Raw genomic sequence first — 13,610 nt, forward strand, 5'->3', positions numbered from 1 at the left:
AACTTACTAGGAATGTATTTAACACTCAGAATAATCTATTTTAATTTTTAAAAACTAGCTTTATTTGTCAAAGTTGCATATTGCGGTGTGGAATTTAATTTAACCCGTAGATTGATATGCTTTAAAATTTTTCGCTGCCATGGCAGTTGACAGTAGTAAGTAAATAACTAATAAAATGCTATTTTAGGTGCTTGGGTGTTTTTTGTCAATTGCGATTCACTTTATTGGCTTGTTTTTCTCACTCGGGATGCATTGCTCTTGCTGCAATCTTTTTAAACGTGATATGCAAAGGAAACGGATTTTTACTTGTTTCTTTTCACGCTTTTCGCTTTCCCACCTTGTGGATTGGGCTCAACGACTTTCAAAGGCCTGCACTCTCTTCACTTCTCTGAATCTCTCGTATTTTCACATTTCTTGAATGTTTTCCAACTTCTATCTCCATCTTTTGACTCCCTGTTATCCAATACTAAAGAAATTGTTGGCTTAAAGATTACAAAATCGTCCGGAGGGATGTTCTGCTTCTTCTCTTTCGAGCAAACCGATGTCTTAAAACTTTCTGAACGAGGATCCGGCATCGCTAGATTCTATGTTTTATCTCGGAAATTGTTCTTGAAATACAGAAACAACGCGGGTACATTTTTTTTACTAGATCAGATTGTATTTTCGTAAGTTTGAACCCTGCGTTTCGTTCTAGTAGTTTAGATAGATAGACATACCTTCGAAAATTTTTGAAAGTTTCATTAAATACTGACATTATCTTCGTAATTTTTCTAAAATTCATTTAAGCCGAGACGAATCCACCTTTAGTTTAAGCAAATTCGGTTAAATCCATTTGTGTTTATTTAGATTTTTAATCTAGTCCAGTTCAATTATAATTCATTCAAATTTCTTGAGGGGTTGACCACTCGAATTTTAAGTGTACATCAGATTTCAAGATTTCAAAGATTTCAAAAATTTCACGAAGATTTAAAAGTTTTCACAACGATTTCAAATATTTGAAAGATTTAAATGATTTGAAATATTTCAAAATATTTCAGAAATATTTCAACGATTTCAAATATATCAAAATTTTTTTAATTTTCAACTCGAACACAGATAGTACTTTATTCTTTGGATCTGGAGGGCTTCAATTTGAGATGTTGTGTTTAAAATTAAAATTTGCAAGCTTTGAATTTTGAAGCTCTTTATTTGAGCGTTTAAAAAATGTGATTTGATACAGTAAAAATTGAAGAACGAATCGCACGGTCCTTAACGAGTATAATTTTTTGAAGCCTGTCTCTCTGGGTATTGGATAACGTCTAACAGGCGACCTCTGTGTCCCCACAGATGGCTCGACATTTTATGTAAACGATACACCACGTGCAGGTAATGGTGATAATGCTAGCGTCGAAGAGGAAAAGACTCACCACGGTTCAGCTACACTTCCTGGAGGATGTAGTCTAGGATCAACGCACAGTGCAGCAGCTATGAAGTTCCCATCGGAAGAGGGATCTGAATGCTCGAGCGTGACGAGCGAAAGTGGACCCGGAAGCAGAGGGCAAACCCATACTTGTCACGGTCACAGGGACACCTTCAGTCTCAAATCCATTTTCTCTGAGCTTCAGGAACACAGAGAGAACTTCGATCGGATGAGGGAAAAACTTGAGGGTCTCAAGGTCTGTATTTGGAAGATTGAATAGAATTATTATATAACTGTTTTAAATATTTAATTTGTAACATTTTAAAATTTTTAGTTATTCAGTTAAAGGTCTCAAATTTATAATTTTGTAGTGTTGCAGACTTTAATTGGAAAATTTTAATTTTTAATGATTTATTTTTAAATCAAAAAATTAAAAAATAAGTTTTCAAAGCTTGGATAATTTCAGATCAAAAGCATCTGTTATTGAACGAATTTTTCTTTATCAGTTCTAAAGAAATGTAACTTCTTCAGAACTAAACAATTTTTAATTCAAGATTAAAAACAATTCTAAATATATTAAAAATCAAACGATTTTTAACATGAGAAAATATTCAAATAGAAAACCTTAATAACTTATAAAGTTTAAAAATTTCACAATTTTGGATTGAAGCTTTATGACCTAGACAATTTCAAATTAAAATATGTACATTCTTTTATTTTGAACGTTTTCTTTTCAATCTCAATTTCTTTTTAATTTTGAAAGCTTTTAGTTTCAATTGTTTTATGAAGAAACAAATTTAATTTAAAATTATGCAGTTCTGAATGCCTAATTCTGCGAAGGTTTCATTTTCAAGGATTCTAATTTAAAATGGTTTAATTTTGAAATTTTTACCTTGAAAGTGTTTGTTTTGAAGTCGTTTAATTTTTATTTAATCAATTTTCGAATTGCGCACTAGTGATTTGATATTGTACAATATTAGAAGCACTTAAAATTATAAATTGTGCACTGTTCAGTGCTTAGTTACGAACTCATAAATACTCAATTTCAGAGATTAAGACTTAAAAAAATGTCATTTTTGGATGCTTAGTGTTGAAATTGTTTATAAAGAATTTCTAAAGGTTCAAAAGCTTTAATATCTCAATATGTCCAAATGAAATATGGTTAAATTATCATTATTATAACTTTTAATCATATACTTTTAAGCAGTACTTCCAATTTGTAATTTCGTATTTTTTAATTCTTTGAAATTCAAATATGTTATTTGTAACACTTCAAAATTTAAATTTATGTAATTTTGAAGGTTTTATTCTACAATCGTTTGTTTCTTATGACATACGTTTTAAAACTGTTAGTTTAAAGGCTTCATTAAAAATTTTACATTTTTAGGTTTATTATTTTTTATTAATTCGATCCATTAAACATTGAAAGCTTTTGATTCGTAAGCCTTTAGCATTCAAGACTCTTAAATAGAAAGCCTTTTCAACTTCAGTAATTTAAAACAGAAATGTTTAAATTTGAAGAATATTAAAACAATAGGATCGAAATTGTAATAAATGTAGTTGCGTAAAAACCAACAGCAAGATCTTATCGATGCTTCTTCATACACATAAAATAAATTGTTCGCAAATTATTGTCAATTACAATTGAATGTAATCTCATTATGAAGAGTCGCATTAATCATCATTTTAATGCATATTTTTAGACTCTTCAACAAGAAGTCAGCTATCTTTCGCATGCGGTGCAAGAAGAACGCTTTCGTTGTGAACGACTTGAAGAACAGATAAACGACCTGACCGAACTTCATCAAAACGAGGTCGAAAATCTCAAACAGACGATCACTGACATGGAGGAAAAGGTTCAGTACCAGAGTGAAGATCGTCTGAGGGACATCCACGAAATGTTGGAGAGCTGTCAGACCAAGATTTGGAAAATGGAACATCAGCAACAACAACACCAGCAATATGTGACCCTCGAGGGTTTGGATAACAGCAATGCGAGGGCATTAGTTGTTAAACTAATTAATGTAGTCCTCACAGTCTTGCAAGTTATTCTCCTTCTTGTGGCCACAGGTGCTGGTATCATGATGCCTTTCCTTCGAACGAGGTACTCTTTTCTTACTATATAACTTTTAAATTATATATATAAATATACGATCAAAATGACCATTACTGTGAGAAAGTAAATCTTTATTCAACGGCATATGAGCAATTATGTGGAACTTTCAAGATCATCTATAAACAAATATTTGAAATATATATTATCTATTTATAAATACTATCTATAAATCTAATAAATATTTTTGATTCAAAAAGACTTAATATTTCATAAAAAAAAATCCTAGAAACCTGTAAACATAGCAATTATCTTTATAATATCCACAAGTGCATTTATAAAATAATGATACTTCAAGCAGTTCACAGAACATTAAAAATGTCAAAAAACCTGTAAAGGTCGTCTGTCTCGCTAAAACAATTCAAGTTTCAAATATATGATATATTATTATTGTTGATGTTGTTGTTGACTAATATTTAATAATTAAAGGACGTTTTAGGAGGTCATCAGGCTTTTTCATGCTTCATTCAGATCATCAGGCACTTGCATGATCTTACTCATTGACATCTTTTTATTTCGCACTCTCATTCTTTCCGTTTGTTTTTCTCACGTTTGTTTCAGCTGTACTAAGCCTCATTGTTTCATGTGCAGGGTGCGCATACTCACAACGACATTTGTCGTTCTGGGCATTGTGTTCGTGCTCAAGCAGTGGCCTGAGGTGCACGATGTAGGAAGTCACCTTATGCGCCACCTAAAACAGACTCTCGCCGTCAAGTAGCATTGTGAGTTGTAATAATATTCTTCCTTTTCATCATTTATTTCTAATTGTTACACTTGATCAATGTTTCGGGGCTCACAGTTCGTCTTTTGTCTTACCTATCCCCCCTTTTTTTACCATAAATTTCAAATAGCTGCTAAATTATGCGTAATCGAGAATTCTAGCCCGTTTTCCCCTATTTTCACAGTTTCGATTCATTTTTTCAAGAACCGTTTGTCAGAAGAAAACATTAAGACACAAGGTTTTTTCAAAGACATTATTTTTCATACGGATTTAAAAATTCTAAACGATTTATTTGCTAATTTGTTTGTCTTGAAGGATGTCAACAGCGAAGAAATAGCTAAAGATTCAATCGAGAAATCTAACCTAAAAAAATTATTTCTACGGTTAAAAATATTCATGTCACTCCCAAAAATTGATAACATCTATAAACCGTCAAGCAAGTCGTAAGCATTAGATATTAGGCTTGTATTTCGAAGAAATACAATTTTAAACCCGAAAACTAGGGAAAAAAGTAGAGTATTAGGACCCTCCCAGTGCGGCTGAATCAATTGTTATAAAAGTTAAGTACCAATAAGATTTTTAATATTGATGCCCTTTTTAAAATTTCGATCATGGTATTTAATCAGTTTGAAATAGAAAACTGCTTAAAAAATATGGTAAATATTGCCTATAATTTGTGCTTGCACAACATTTGTTATTAATGATATTTTTCTGCCAACCCACGTATTTTTAGATGAAAACTAAAATAATTGATCTGACCCTTTTTGACAAAATTTTATTTTTATATTTAATTATTTTGAAATGCAAAAATAGCCCTCAAAATATATAGTGCATATTGCGTATCATTTTTGTTTAAATTTGATTATTTTATTGAATATGTTTCTCCGACATCCCGCAAACATTCGAAGACAAAAATTAAAACAATTGGTCGGGTCTTCTTTGAAAAAAGTACATTTTTCTTAATTAATTTAGGTGTAAACATTTCCATAAAAAGATGTAGTAAATGTTGTTTAACATTTCGTTTACCATTTTTTACATAGATCATGGTTTTTTTATTCCACAAACTAACCAACAAAGTCCATTTTTAATTTTAATTGATTCAAAATGCAAAACATTTTTCGAAATATTTTATAATTCATACATTACTTGGACTTCAATAGTAAATAACAATAAAATTGTGCACAATCATCATGTAATATTATGTTTTTAAGGAAAATATTTTAATTCGGAACAATTAAATCTAAAAATATACTATTTTAAAAATAGGCCTGATTGATTATTTTAATTTTCGTCATCAAATGTTCGTGAATTGTTTGATTGATTAAAAATGCAATGAAAACAACGTTTTGCAGTCTTTACTATATCTTTGCGTGGAAATTTTAGGATTTTAAATTAATTAAATACAAAAACTGGCTTTTGGAAAAAAAGAGCTCGATCGACTATTGTAATTTTAGTCTTAAAATATTTGTGGGATTGCACAGAACCATAATCATTAAAAAAATTAGGGAACATTCACCACATCTTAGGCAAATTTTGAAATTTATTATTAATAAACCATATTTTTTGAAAATATGGCACGATCGATTAATGTAAATTTGGGTTTGAAAAGGTCCTGGGATGGCCTACAACCCTATATAGTACAAAAATCTAGGTCCGTTAATCTGGCAGAACCGGATTGCAAAAATGGACTAAGAACCTATTAAGAATTTAGGACTACTTCAATGTCCTATTGCCAAACTTAATGCTCTGCATTATAGACAAAGAAAAAACCGGGGTCATGCTAGGTTAACGAAAAAACTAGCAGCACCACACATAGAAAAAAACGACTTCGGCAATGTTTCTTTGCACTAAAATTTTTGGCTAATTCAATGCCCTATTGCCAAATTTAATGCTTCGCATTTTAAAAAGAAAAACCTGTTGTCCTGCTATATGTTTCAAGATCTACCAATATTTAACTTGACAGAGCTTGACATACAAAGTATTTTATTCAAAGTATTTGAACTAAGCAATTGCCGATAATTGTTCACAAATAAATGTTTTCGACATTAATAACACTAGATAATCAAAAAAATACTAATGATAATAAAAATAAGTGGTCAAAAATAAATTCAAGGCGTTCAAAATTTAAGAGTTTTTATTCAAATCGAGAATCTTTAAATAAAATTATTTCAGAACAAAATTTCGAATATAGAATAAATTAGAAACTTTAAAAATTGATTACTTAAAATTCAAAGGAATTGAAATTGCATAAGCGCATTAAAATAAAAATATTTTTTTAATTTGATACTACTTTAAAGTACATTGAATTTTTCAAAGTCCATACTGCTTAAATTGTAGAATTTTAAATTTTTATTACATTAAAAAAAATTAAAATTGATGCCACAAATTTCTGTAAGTTAAAAGATTAAGTTGTCTTTATTTTTACCTCTCAAAATGTAAATTTTGTAAATCACAAACCTTTAAAATTGAATTATTCGAAAAAACTTTTTAAATAAAAAGTAATTTTTAATTTTGAATAAAAAAGTTTTGAAAAACGTTTTCGCAACTGAAGGGGAAAAATTTTTAGCATTGGTATTAGCAGATCGTAAAAATGGTATTTTTTTATCTGTTAGATATAATAATATAATCAATTATTTAAGTCCATTTAACAATTTTTTAAACTTTTAATATTGAAAAATTTGTTATTATGGATTTTAAAATTGATTATGTTTTTAATATTAGTTACATACTACGAATTCAAGGACGCATGAATTCCTTGCTACTTTTTTATTTAATTTGAAAATTACATTTTGAATTATTTATAAATAAAACTAAACATTTGTTATTTTATTTCATAATTTTTAATTTTCGCGTGAATTTTTGAATAGAAATAAGGGTCTCAAGTTTAAGGGTTCTCAGCGGCAAAAAATAAGGTAAAGGTTTTTGACAGTTCTGGTTCAAAATTGAGTAGATCCGACCTATTGGCCTGGGACCGCTTGTAGATACAGGATCTACCTTTGGAGACCCCTGTGCTAGCTTGAAAGTTTTTTTTTTAAATCAGAGCATTAAATATGACAATAGGGCATTAAATTATTCCTAAATTATCCCGAAATTCCCTATAGATTCAGCTGCATCTTGCCCTAAACAGATCAACACAATTTGGAGCTGATGTATGGCTTAGTTTTACATAATACCAAATTGTGTGTTTGAAAAAATGTTTATTTTTATCTTTTTTTTTCTTTGATGCCGATTTTGTTAAAAATGCGTTGATCATTTTTTCGGTACTGTATGACATTACTAGGGAATCGAAGATGTAAATAAAACACAATAAAATAAAAACAGAAAAGCAGTAGGATCTTAAGATATTTTTTATCTATAAAATTATTTCTGCTTTACTTATAAAAACACTTTGAACAACTCGGGATTTTCTTCTGACAAGAATACACTAGAAAATACTTGACAAGAGTGTATAATCAGGCAAAAAAATTGTGAATTATTAGTGTCTAAAATATCTGGAAATTTAACGTATACCAAGACTAAGAAGTCAAAGTCTATCTAGGGTAAACATGGGTATTACCGACACCTTAAAAAAAATTTTTTAGAAAAAGAAGAATATTAATTTACATGCTTATTGTCTGGTAACGAAGATAAATTCATCTATAAGGGCAGATTTTTCCGTTTTTAGACAGTACCCAATAATATAATTATTCTTGGTCAAACTATTGTTATATTTATTTTAAAATAATTTATTCAAATTCAGTGAACGACACCATATTTCCAGTGAACGACACTCTGCATTCAGTAAACGACACCGGTATTGATTTTGAATTTAAAAGAAATTAGAAAGTTATTTGTAAGAAATATCATGCAATTTAGTTGCTTTAGACAATAAGAAACATTTTGTATAATTATGGGCGTTTATAAAAGAAAAGACGAAGTTGGCGGCGAAAAAGAATACCTTCGATATTGTGTGGTTATGTTTATTTCATCAGTTCACGAATTTGTCAAATTCATTATGGGATGTCGTTGACTGATTTTCGAAGTTCGGAAATCCAAAATCAATCAAAAATATATTAAACAAGGCGATGTCATAGAAATAAGGAAAGCAAATAGTCATGGCAATAGTTGGGTGTCGTTCGCTGAGAGATACGTATGTCGTTCACTCGTTTTGAAGGTCTGATAAGAATATTTCAAATATATCCAATCCACTCAAATTTAATACTGATACTTATATAATTATATTGCAAACCATAATCATCTAACCTCTGAAAGTACTACAAAATAAGAAATACCTTTTCTTCTAACTTTCAGAGGAATTTCAAATTAACGGCGTGACTAATTTTATAGTGTCAACATGTCCTTCTGAAGGTGACACCAAAAATCTTCTTTAATTAATATAAATTCAGTAATTCTGTGCTGAATAAATATTGAAATACAAATTGCATGGATAATAGAATATTTATTTATTTACAAGTATCTATTTAATATCTCTGAAATTCGAATAAAAGCATTTTCATTGCACAGTGTCGTTCACTAGAAAAGTGTCGGCAATACCCCTGTTTACCCAACTGATAAAAATAATTCTAAAGAAATAGGAAGAGTGTAAGATCGATTCATTAAACATAACTATTTTGAAATTGTATTGTTTATTTTTCAACCTTTTACCTTCTTGAATTTTTTTTCTAATGTATTTATTATTTTTCCAGTCAAAACTCCTGAGGAATTCAACAAATTTTCCAAAACTTGCTAATAAAAATAATTTGAAACAGCACAATATACATGTGCATGATATAAGATGTTTTTAATAATAAAATACCGGTTGTTATTAAAATATTTGATTGGTCGAAGTATTTAAACTTGCCTGAAACGTTGAAGTAAATTCCTTCTTTCACCCATAATGGAACTGCTGAACCTCTGTGAGCCTTGATATTTAAAACCCCATTTTAATTTGTCTATTTTTCAGGGTGGAATATTAAAAGCTAACTGCTCCACTCCCGGGGAAGAGATGAACGACTTTGGTGTCATTTCGCAGATCGTCCAAGAAGCAATAAAGAAAATAAGTGCAGTATTCCTTTCCGTGACGTGCATCCTACACTCTTCCTAGCTACCTTCATCGCTTGATCACGAAACGCCTAGCGTTTCTGCCCTCAAAGAATCTCGTCTATCTTCTCCACGAAAAGAAGAAAAGAAGGCTCGACGAGAAAGCACACACGGAAGGAACCAAACGCGAATGACCGTATCGGTTGCGTTATTAGCTGTGACTCTTCGTTACATTTTTTGTTATTTTATTTTTGTCTACGCTGGTTATTGAAAATTGACTCTAAGCTCCGAGCATAAACCACAAAGAGCCGAGTAAACGACAGTGACGTTCGCTTCAAAGAAAAGAAAGTGACGAAACAAAGTCGTTTCATTGTTAAATTGCGTCCAACACGATCCTCTTGATTTCTAGAGAGACTGAATGTAGAATCAGTGGTCTGTGATTTCTGTGAGATGGATTGAAATGGATTGCTTACTGAGTGTGATTTGACGAAGTTTAAAATTGTAAGCAACGAGTGATATAAAAGTACCTCGACTCCAATTAGCGAGAAATCATTATGCGTGTCTGTGGCTGGTAATAATCGTCCAAACGCTATACAATAAATTCAAAGTGAATTTACAGTCAATCTATTATCAAAGAAAGCACTTTGACTTGCATATTCTAGTTGCCTCATCGCACTTAAAATCATTCAAAATAGTGTCATTTAGTACTCGTTCTTGACTCATAAAGGCAGAAATTGTAAATAATGTCAAATAGGTGTCATAACCGTCGTCCATTGTCATAAGAATAGAATAGTAGATTCTAGAAGCATCGCTGAGTGGCACTATTTCATCATCGAGTCGCTCTGAGTTTCTCTGATTCGATACCTCCATTTTAAAAGAACCTCTCTCGTAGTGTGCGTCAAAAATCTAATATAACCAATGTGGCGTTTATTGTCTGAAAAACCACTTTGCTTTTTGAGTTGATCCCTTGAAATGATCCTTTGTATTCTTTGGAGAGTTTACGAATTCTTTAAATTCTCTTGAATTGATTGGGATGCTTTTAAACTATTTCAGATTGTCTTGAATTCTTTTCACTTCCTTGAAATCTTCTGAATTCCCTGAGTCCCTAGAATCTAAAATGTCTGAATTTCATTAATTTCTTTCTCTGAGCTCCTTGAATTCTTTGATATCTCTGATTTCCTTGAATTTCCAGCCATCTCTGTAATGCCTGTAATTTTCTGAAATATCTTGAATTTTCTGAATTTCCTAAATTCCTTGAGTATTATGAACTCACTGAAATATTTTAATTTTTCAGAATTCTCTGCATTATTTTAAAGTCTTGGAATTATCGAAATTCCGAGAATTGCACGAATTCAGATAATTAAGGGACTTCTACGAACTAAGGTAATTCCAAGAATTTTAACATAATGCAAGAAATGTATCGAATTTAGACGAGTTCAAGGAAGTCAAGGTAACGCAGTTATTGCATGAATTATCTGTTATATATTTCTTAAATCTTGCAGGAAATTTGTAAAAATATTAATATATTTAAATAGAAAGTTTTGAATACTTATTTTCTGAGAGAGAGAAATATAAAAAAAAGTAACGATAGCCCTTTTCACCAAAAATTTTATGATCTTGAAACGTCACATCCTATAAAAGTGTACAATTGCTCTATTGACTAATGAAGTATCCAACTGACAGTTGGCGAAAAAAGTTGTGACCCTTTACATGTCGACTTCCCCCGATCAACAGCGCTACTCAGACTTATGTTTACTTCCTTCCGGGGCTGGCCCAATCAACAATGCCTTATCTTCCAGCAAAAAAATCAAAAAGTATACTTTTTAAACAGGAAAAAAGTATTTAAACTTATTTAAAAAACTTATTTAAAATTTAAAAACTATTTAAAAATATGCAAGTACCCCGTCCAGTGTGAATTCAGAGTAATTAAATTGAATACAAACTAATTTTAAATATTATATATTAGCAGAATCTTATTGATTCTTTTAACGTTTAGAGATTAGACGACCAACCTTGGAGTGGTAGTTTTAGATTTACACTCTGAAGAGGTTTTATAATATAGAGGTTTCGATTGATCAACACGTACTTCATTTCCAAACGTGGGTCGAAATACAACCCTCCGATACATTAAGCACTTTTTTTTTAATCCCCCTTTTCAATAACATACCACCACAGACACAAAAATGTATCGAAATACTGCGAGAGAATAGGAGAAAATAGCCCATGACAGATAATCGCTATGAGAGAAAGACTGATGGACTAATCGGTTACGAGTCGATAACTTTTCGATTCTTCGTAACACGCTTGTGGCAATTTTTGCACAACGGTGTATCGGTTATTCAAATATTATCGGCAAGGGTTGGTAGGCAATTCTCGGCTACAGCACCGATGCAAACATTCCTTTTTTTTTTTAGTTTTAGATCGCGATGCTCTTATTCAAGGGGTACATAACTTCTAATTTCGGCGAATCCAAATCTTGCAGTAGAATATAAATAACTGCAAGTTTAAATGATTGCTCAATTAAAAATATTAAGAAAAACTCTTAATTTTGAACCTAGAGCTTTTCAAATTTCGAAACTTTTTTAATTGAGAATGTTTAAAATTACAAAAAAAAACAATTTATTTAGAAATGCGCGCTGTCAAATTCAAAAATTCTAGATTCATCCATTTATAATAAGACATTTTCCAAATTTCCTGCATGATTAAAAAATAAAGTATTTTTAGGTTTGAAATGTTTGAAACTGAAATTCTTAAAATTCAAAATTCTGAAATTTGAGCGAATTATAATGTAAACATTAAACAGGTTCAATTGAAACGTAAAAATTTTCAGGTTTTTAATTTATTAGATTCACAATAAATTTAAAACCTGCTAAAGATAAGAATTAAACTTCTAATTGAAAAAATTCAAGATGTAAATGTTACAAATCGAATATAGTTGCACTATTCCCGTTTAAAGTATGTTTTTAATTTAAATTCAACAAAATTAAACAATGTCACACCGGGGCTTTCAAAGTTAAGAAATTTTAATTTTGGAAGTATTTGTTATTGCGCTTTTTTAATGTTAAGAAAGATAAAAGTGATATTTGTGGCCTAAAATAAGTTTTTGGATGAGAAGTCAAATGATTTCTTTTACACGGTAACTTTTTAAATACGAACTTCTCAAAAATTATTGAGTTATTGTATTTTTTAAATTTCAATTAGGGGTTTTATTATTGTTTCATTAGAAAAGCAAAGTATTGAGAAGTAGAAAATTGACCAAATGGTGACTATTTTAATTTAAATAATTTTTTTTTAAATATGCGAGATACAAAAAAATTCAAAATTTTCTCTTTCGAAGATTTCTTTAAATTATTTTTTGGATATTTTGCACCGTTTTTTAGTATTGCCAAAAATTCATTATTTTAAAAAGTTCTTGGTGTAAAATATTGAACAATGCAAGAAATATATTTTTTGAACACGAATAAAAAATCTGTTTTCAGGAAAATGTTCCCATTTTCTGAATTCTTAAATTTCGCAAATGTTTTTTTCCAATATCATTTATATTCGTAAACAATAATAAAACTTTTTACAATTGTATATCCAAATAAAAAACATCTAAGTTTAATTCGTGAAAATTGCAAATTGAGTTGGACGGATTATAAAATTTTCAATTAACAATAATATGTAATACTACAATTTTTAGTTTAAACGGTTAACTTGCAAGTGAATAGAAAGTGTTTTCAAAGTGATTAAAATAATCTTTATAGACCGGTTGCAGAAATTATGTACCCTTTACTCTTATTCCAATATATGCTAATCATTCATATTTCTTTTAGGTAAATTTTAGTTCCTTTATTTGATTGATATTCAAATTTTTCAAAACAAAAAAACAAGGCTAAGTGTTTAATTGTAGAATAGAAATCTATTCCTGAAGATTTTAAATTTTAATGATTTTAAAACTCGTAAATAAGACTTGAAATCCAAACAGAGATTTCAGTAATTTTAAATGATTTTAAGTTTTAAATTTTTGACTTGAGAAAAATATTTAAAATCTTAGATCGTAGAAAATGCGTTAAAATTGATCTAGAATATAAATTTACAAAAAAGCATATAGCACTCATTCCATTTCTAATGTGCAAAATGTTATATTTTTCCTTTTATCTCACGGTTGAACCGTGAATTATATATTTTGGTTGATAGTAAGCAAAATCAATGATTGGGTATTAGTGAAAAATGTCATAGTGATTTTTTGTAAAAAGATCAAATATTGATTTCTTGTAACTAGTGTTTAAAACAGTAGCTTTGTAGAAAAGTAGGAAAACCTCAAGAAACTTGATTCGCTAAACATGATCATAGACGGTGGTTATGACTCTTATAAC

The 13,610-nt window shown here is 29.8% G+C and overlaps 1 protein-coding gene across 5 annotated transcripts in view; it reads left to right on the forward strand.

Annotated features, from left to right (window-relative positions):
- Window positions 1-11,704, forward strand: part of LOC117181442 (transmembrane and coiled-coil domains protein 2) — a 27,316-nt gene extending 15,612 nt beyond the window's left edge. For 3 of the 5 annotated variants that reach the window (XM_033374094.1, XM_033374095.1, XM_033374098.1), the window contains 4 exons: window positions 1,327-1,655; window positions 3,103-3,503; window positions 4,074-4,234; window positions 9,176-11,704. In XM_033374094.1, coding sequence (XP_033229985.1) covers window positions 1,327-1,655; window positions 3,103-3,503; window positions 4,074-4,230 — 887 coding nt within the window. In that variant the 3' untranslated portion in view covers window positions 4,231-4,234; window positions 9,176-11,704. The remainder of the gene's footprint in view (window positions 1-1,326; window positions 1,656-3,102; window positions 3,504-4,073; window positions 4,235-9,175) is intronic. The other 2 variants (XM_033374096.1, XM_033374097.1) reach the window with 2 other exon arrangements.
- Window positions 11,705-13,610: the final 1,906 nt, after the last annotated feature.

Source organism: Belonocnema kinseyi, chromosome 10, assembly GCF_010883055.1.
Source record: "Belonocnema kinseyi isolate 2016_QV_RU_SX_M_011 chromosome 10, B_treatae_v1, whole genome shotgun sequence".
NCBI classification, from domain to species: domain Eukaryota; kingdom Metazoa; phylum Arthropoda; class Insecta; order Hymenoptera; family Cynipidae; genus Belonocnema; species Belonocnema kinseyi.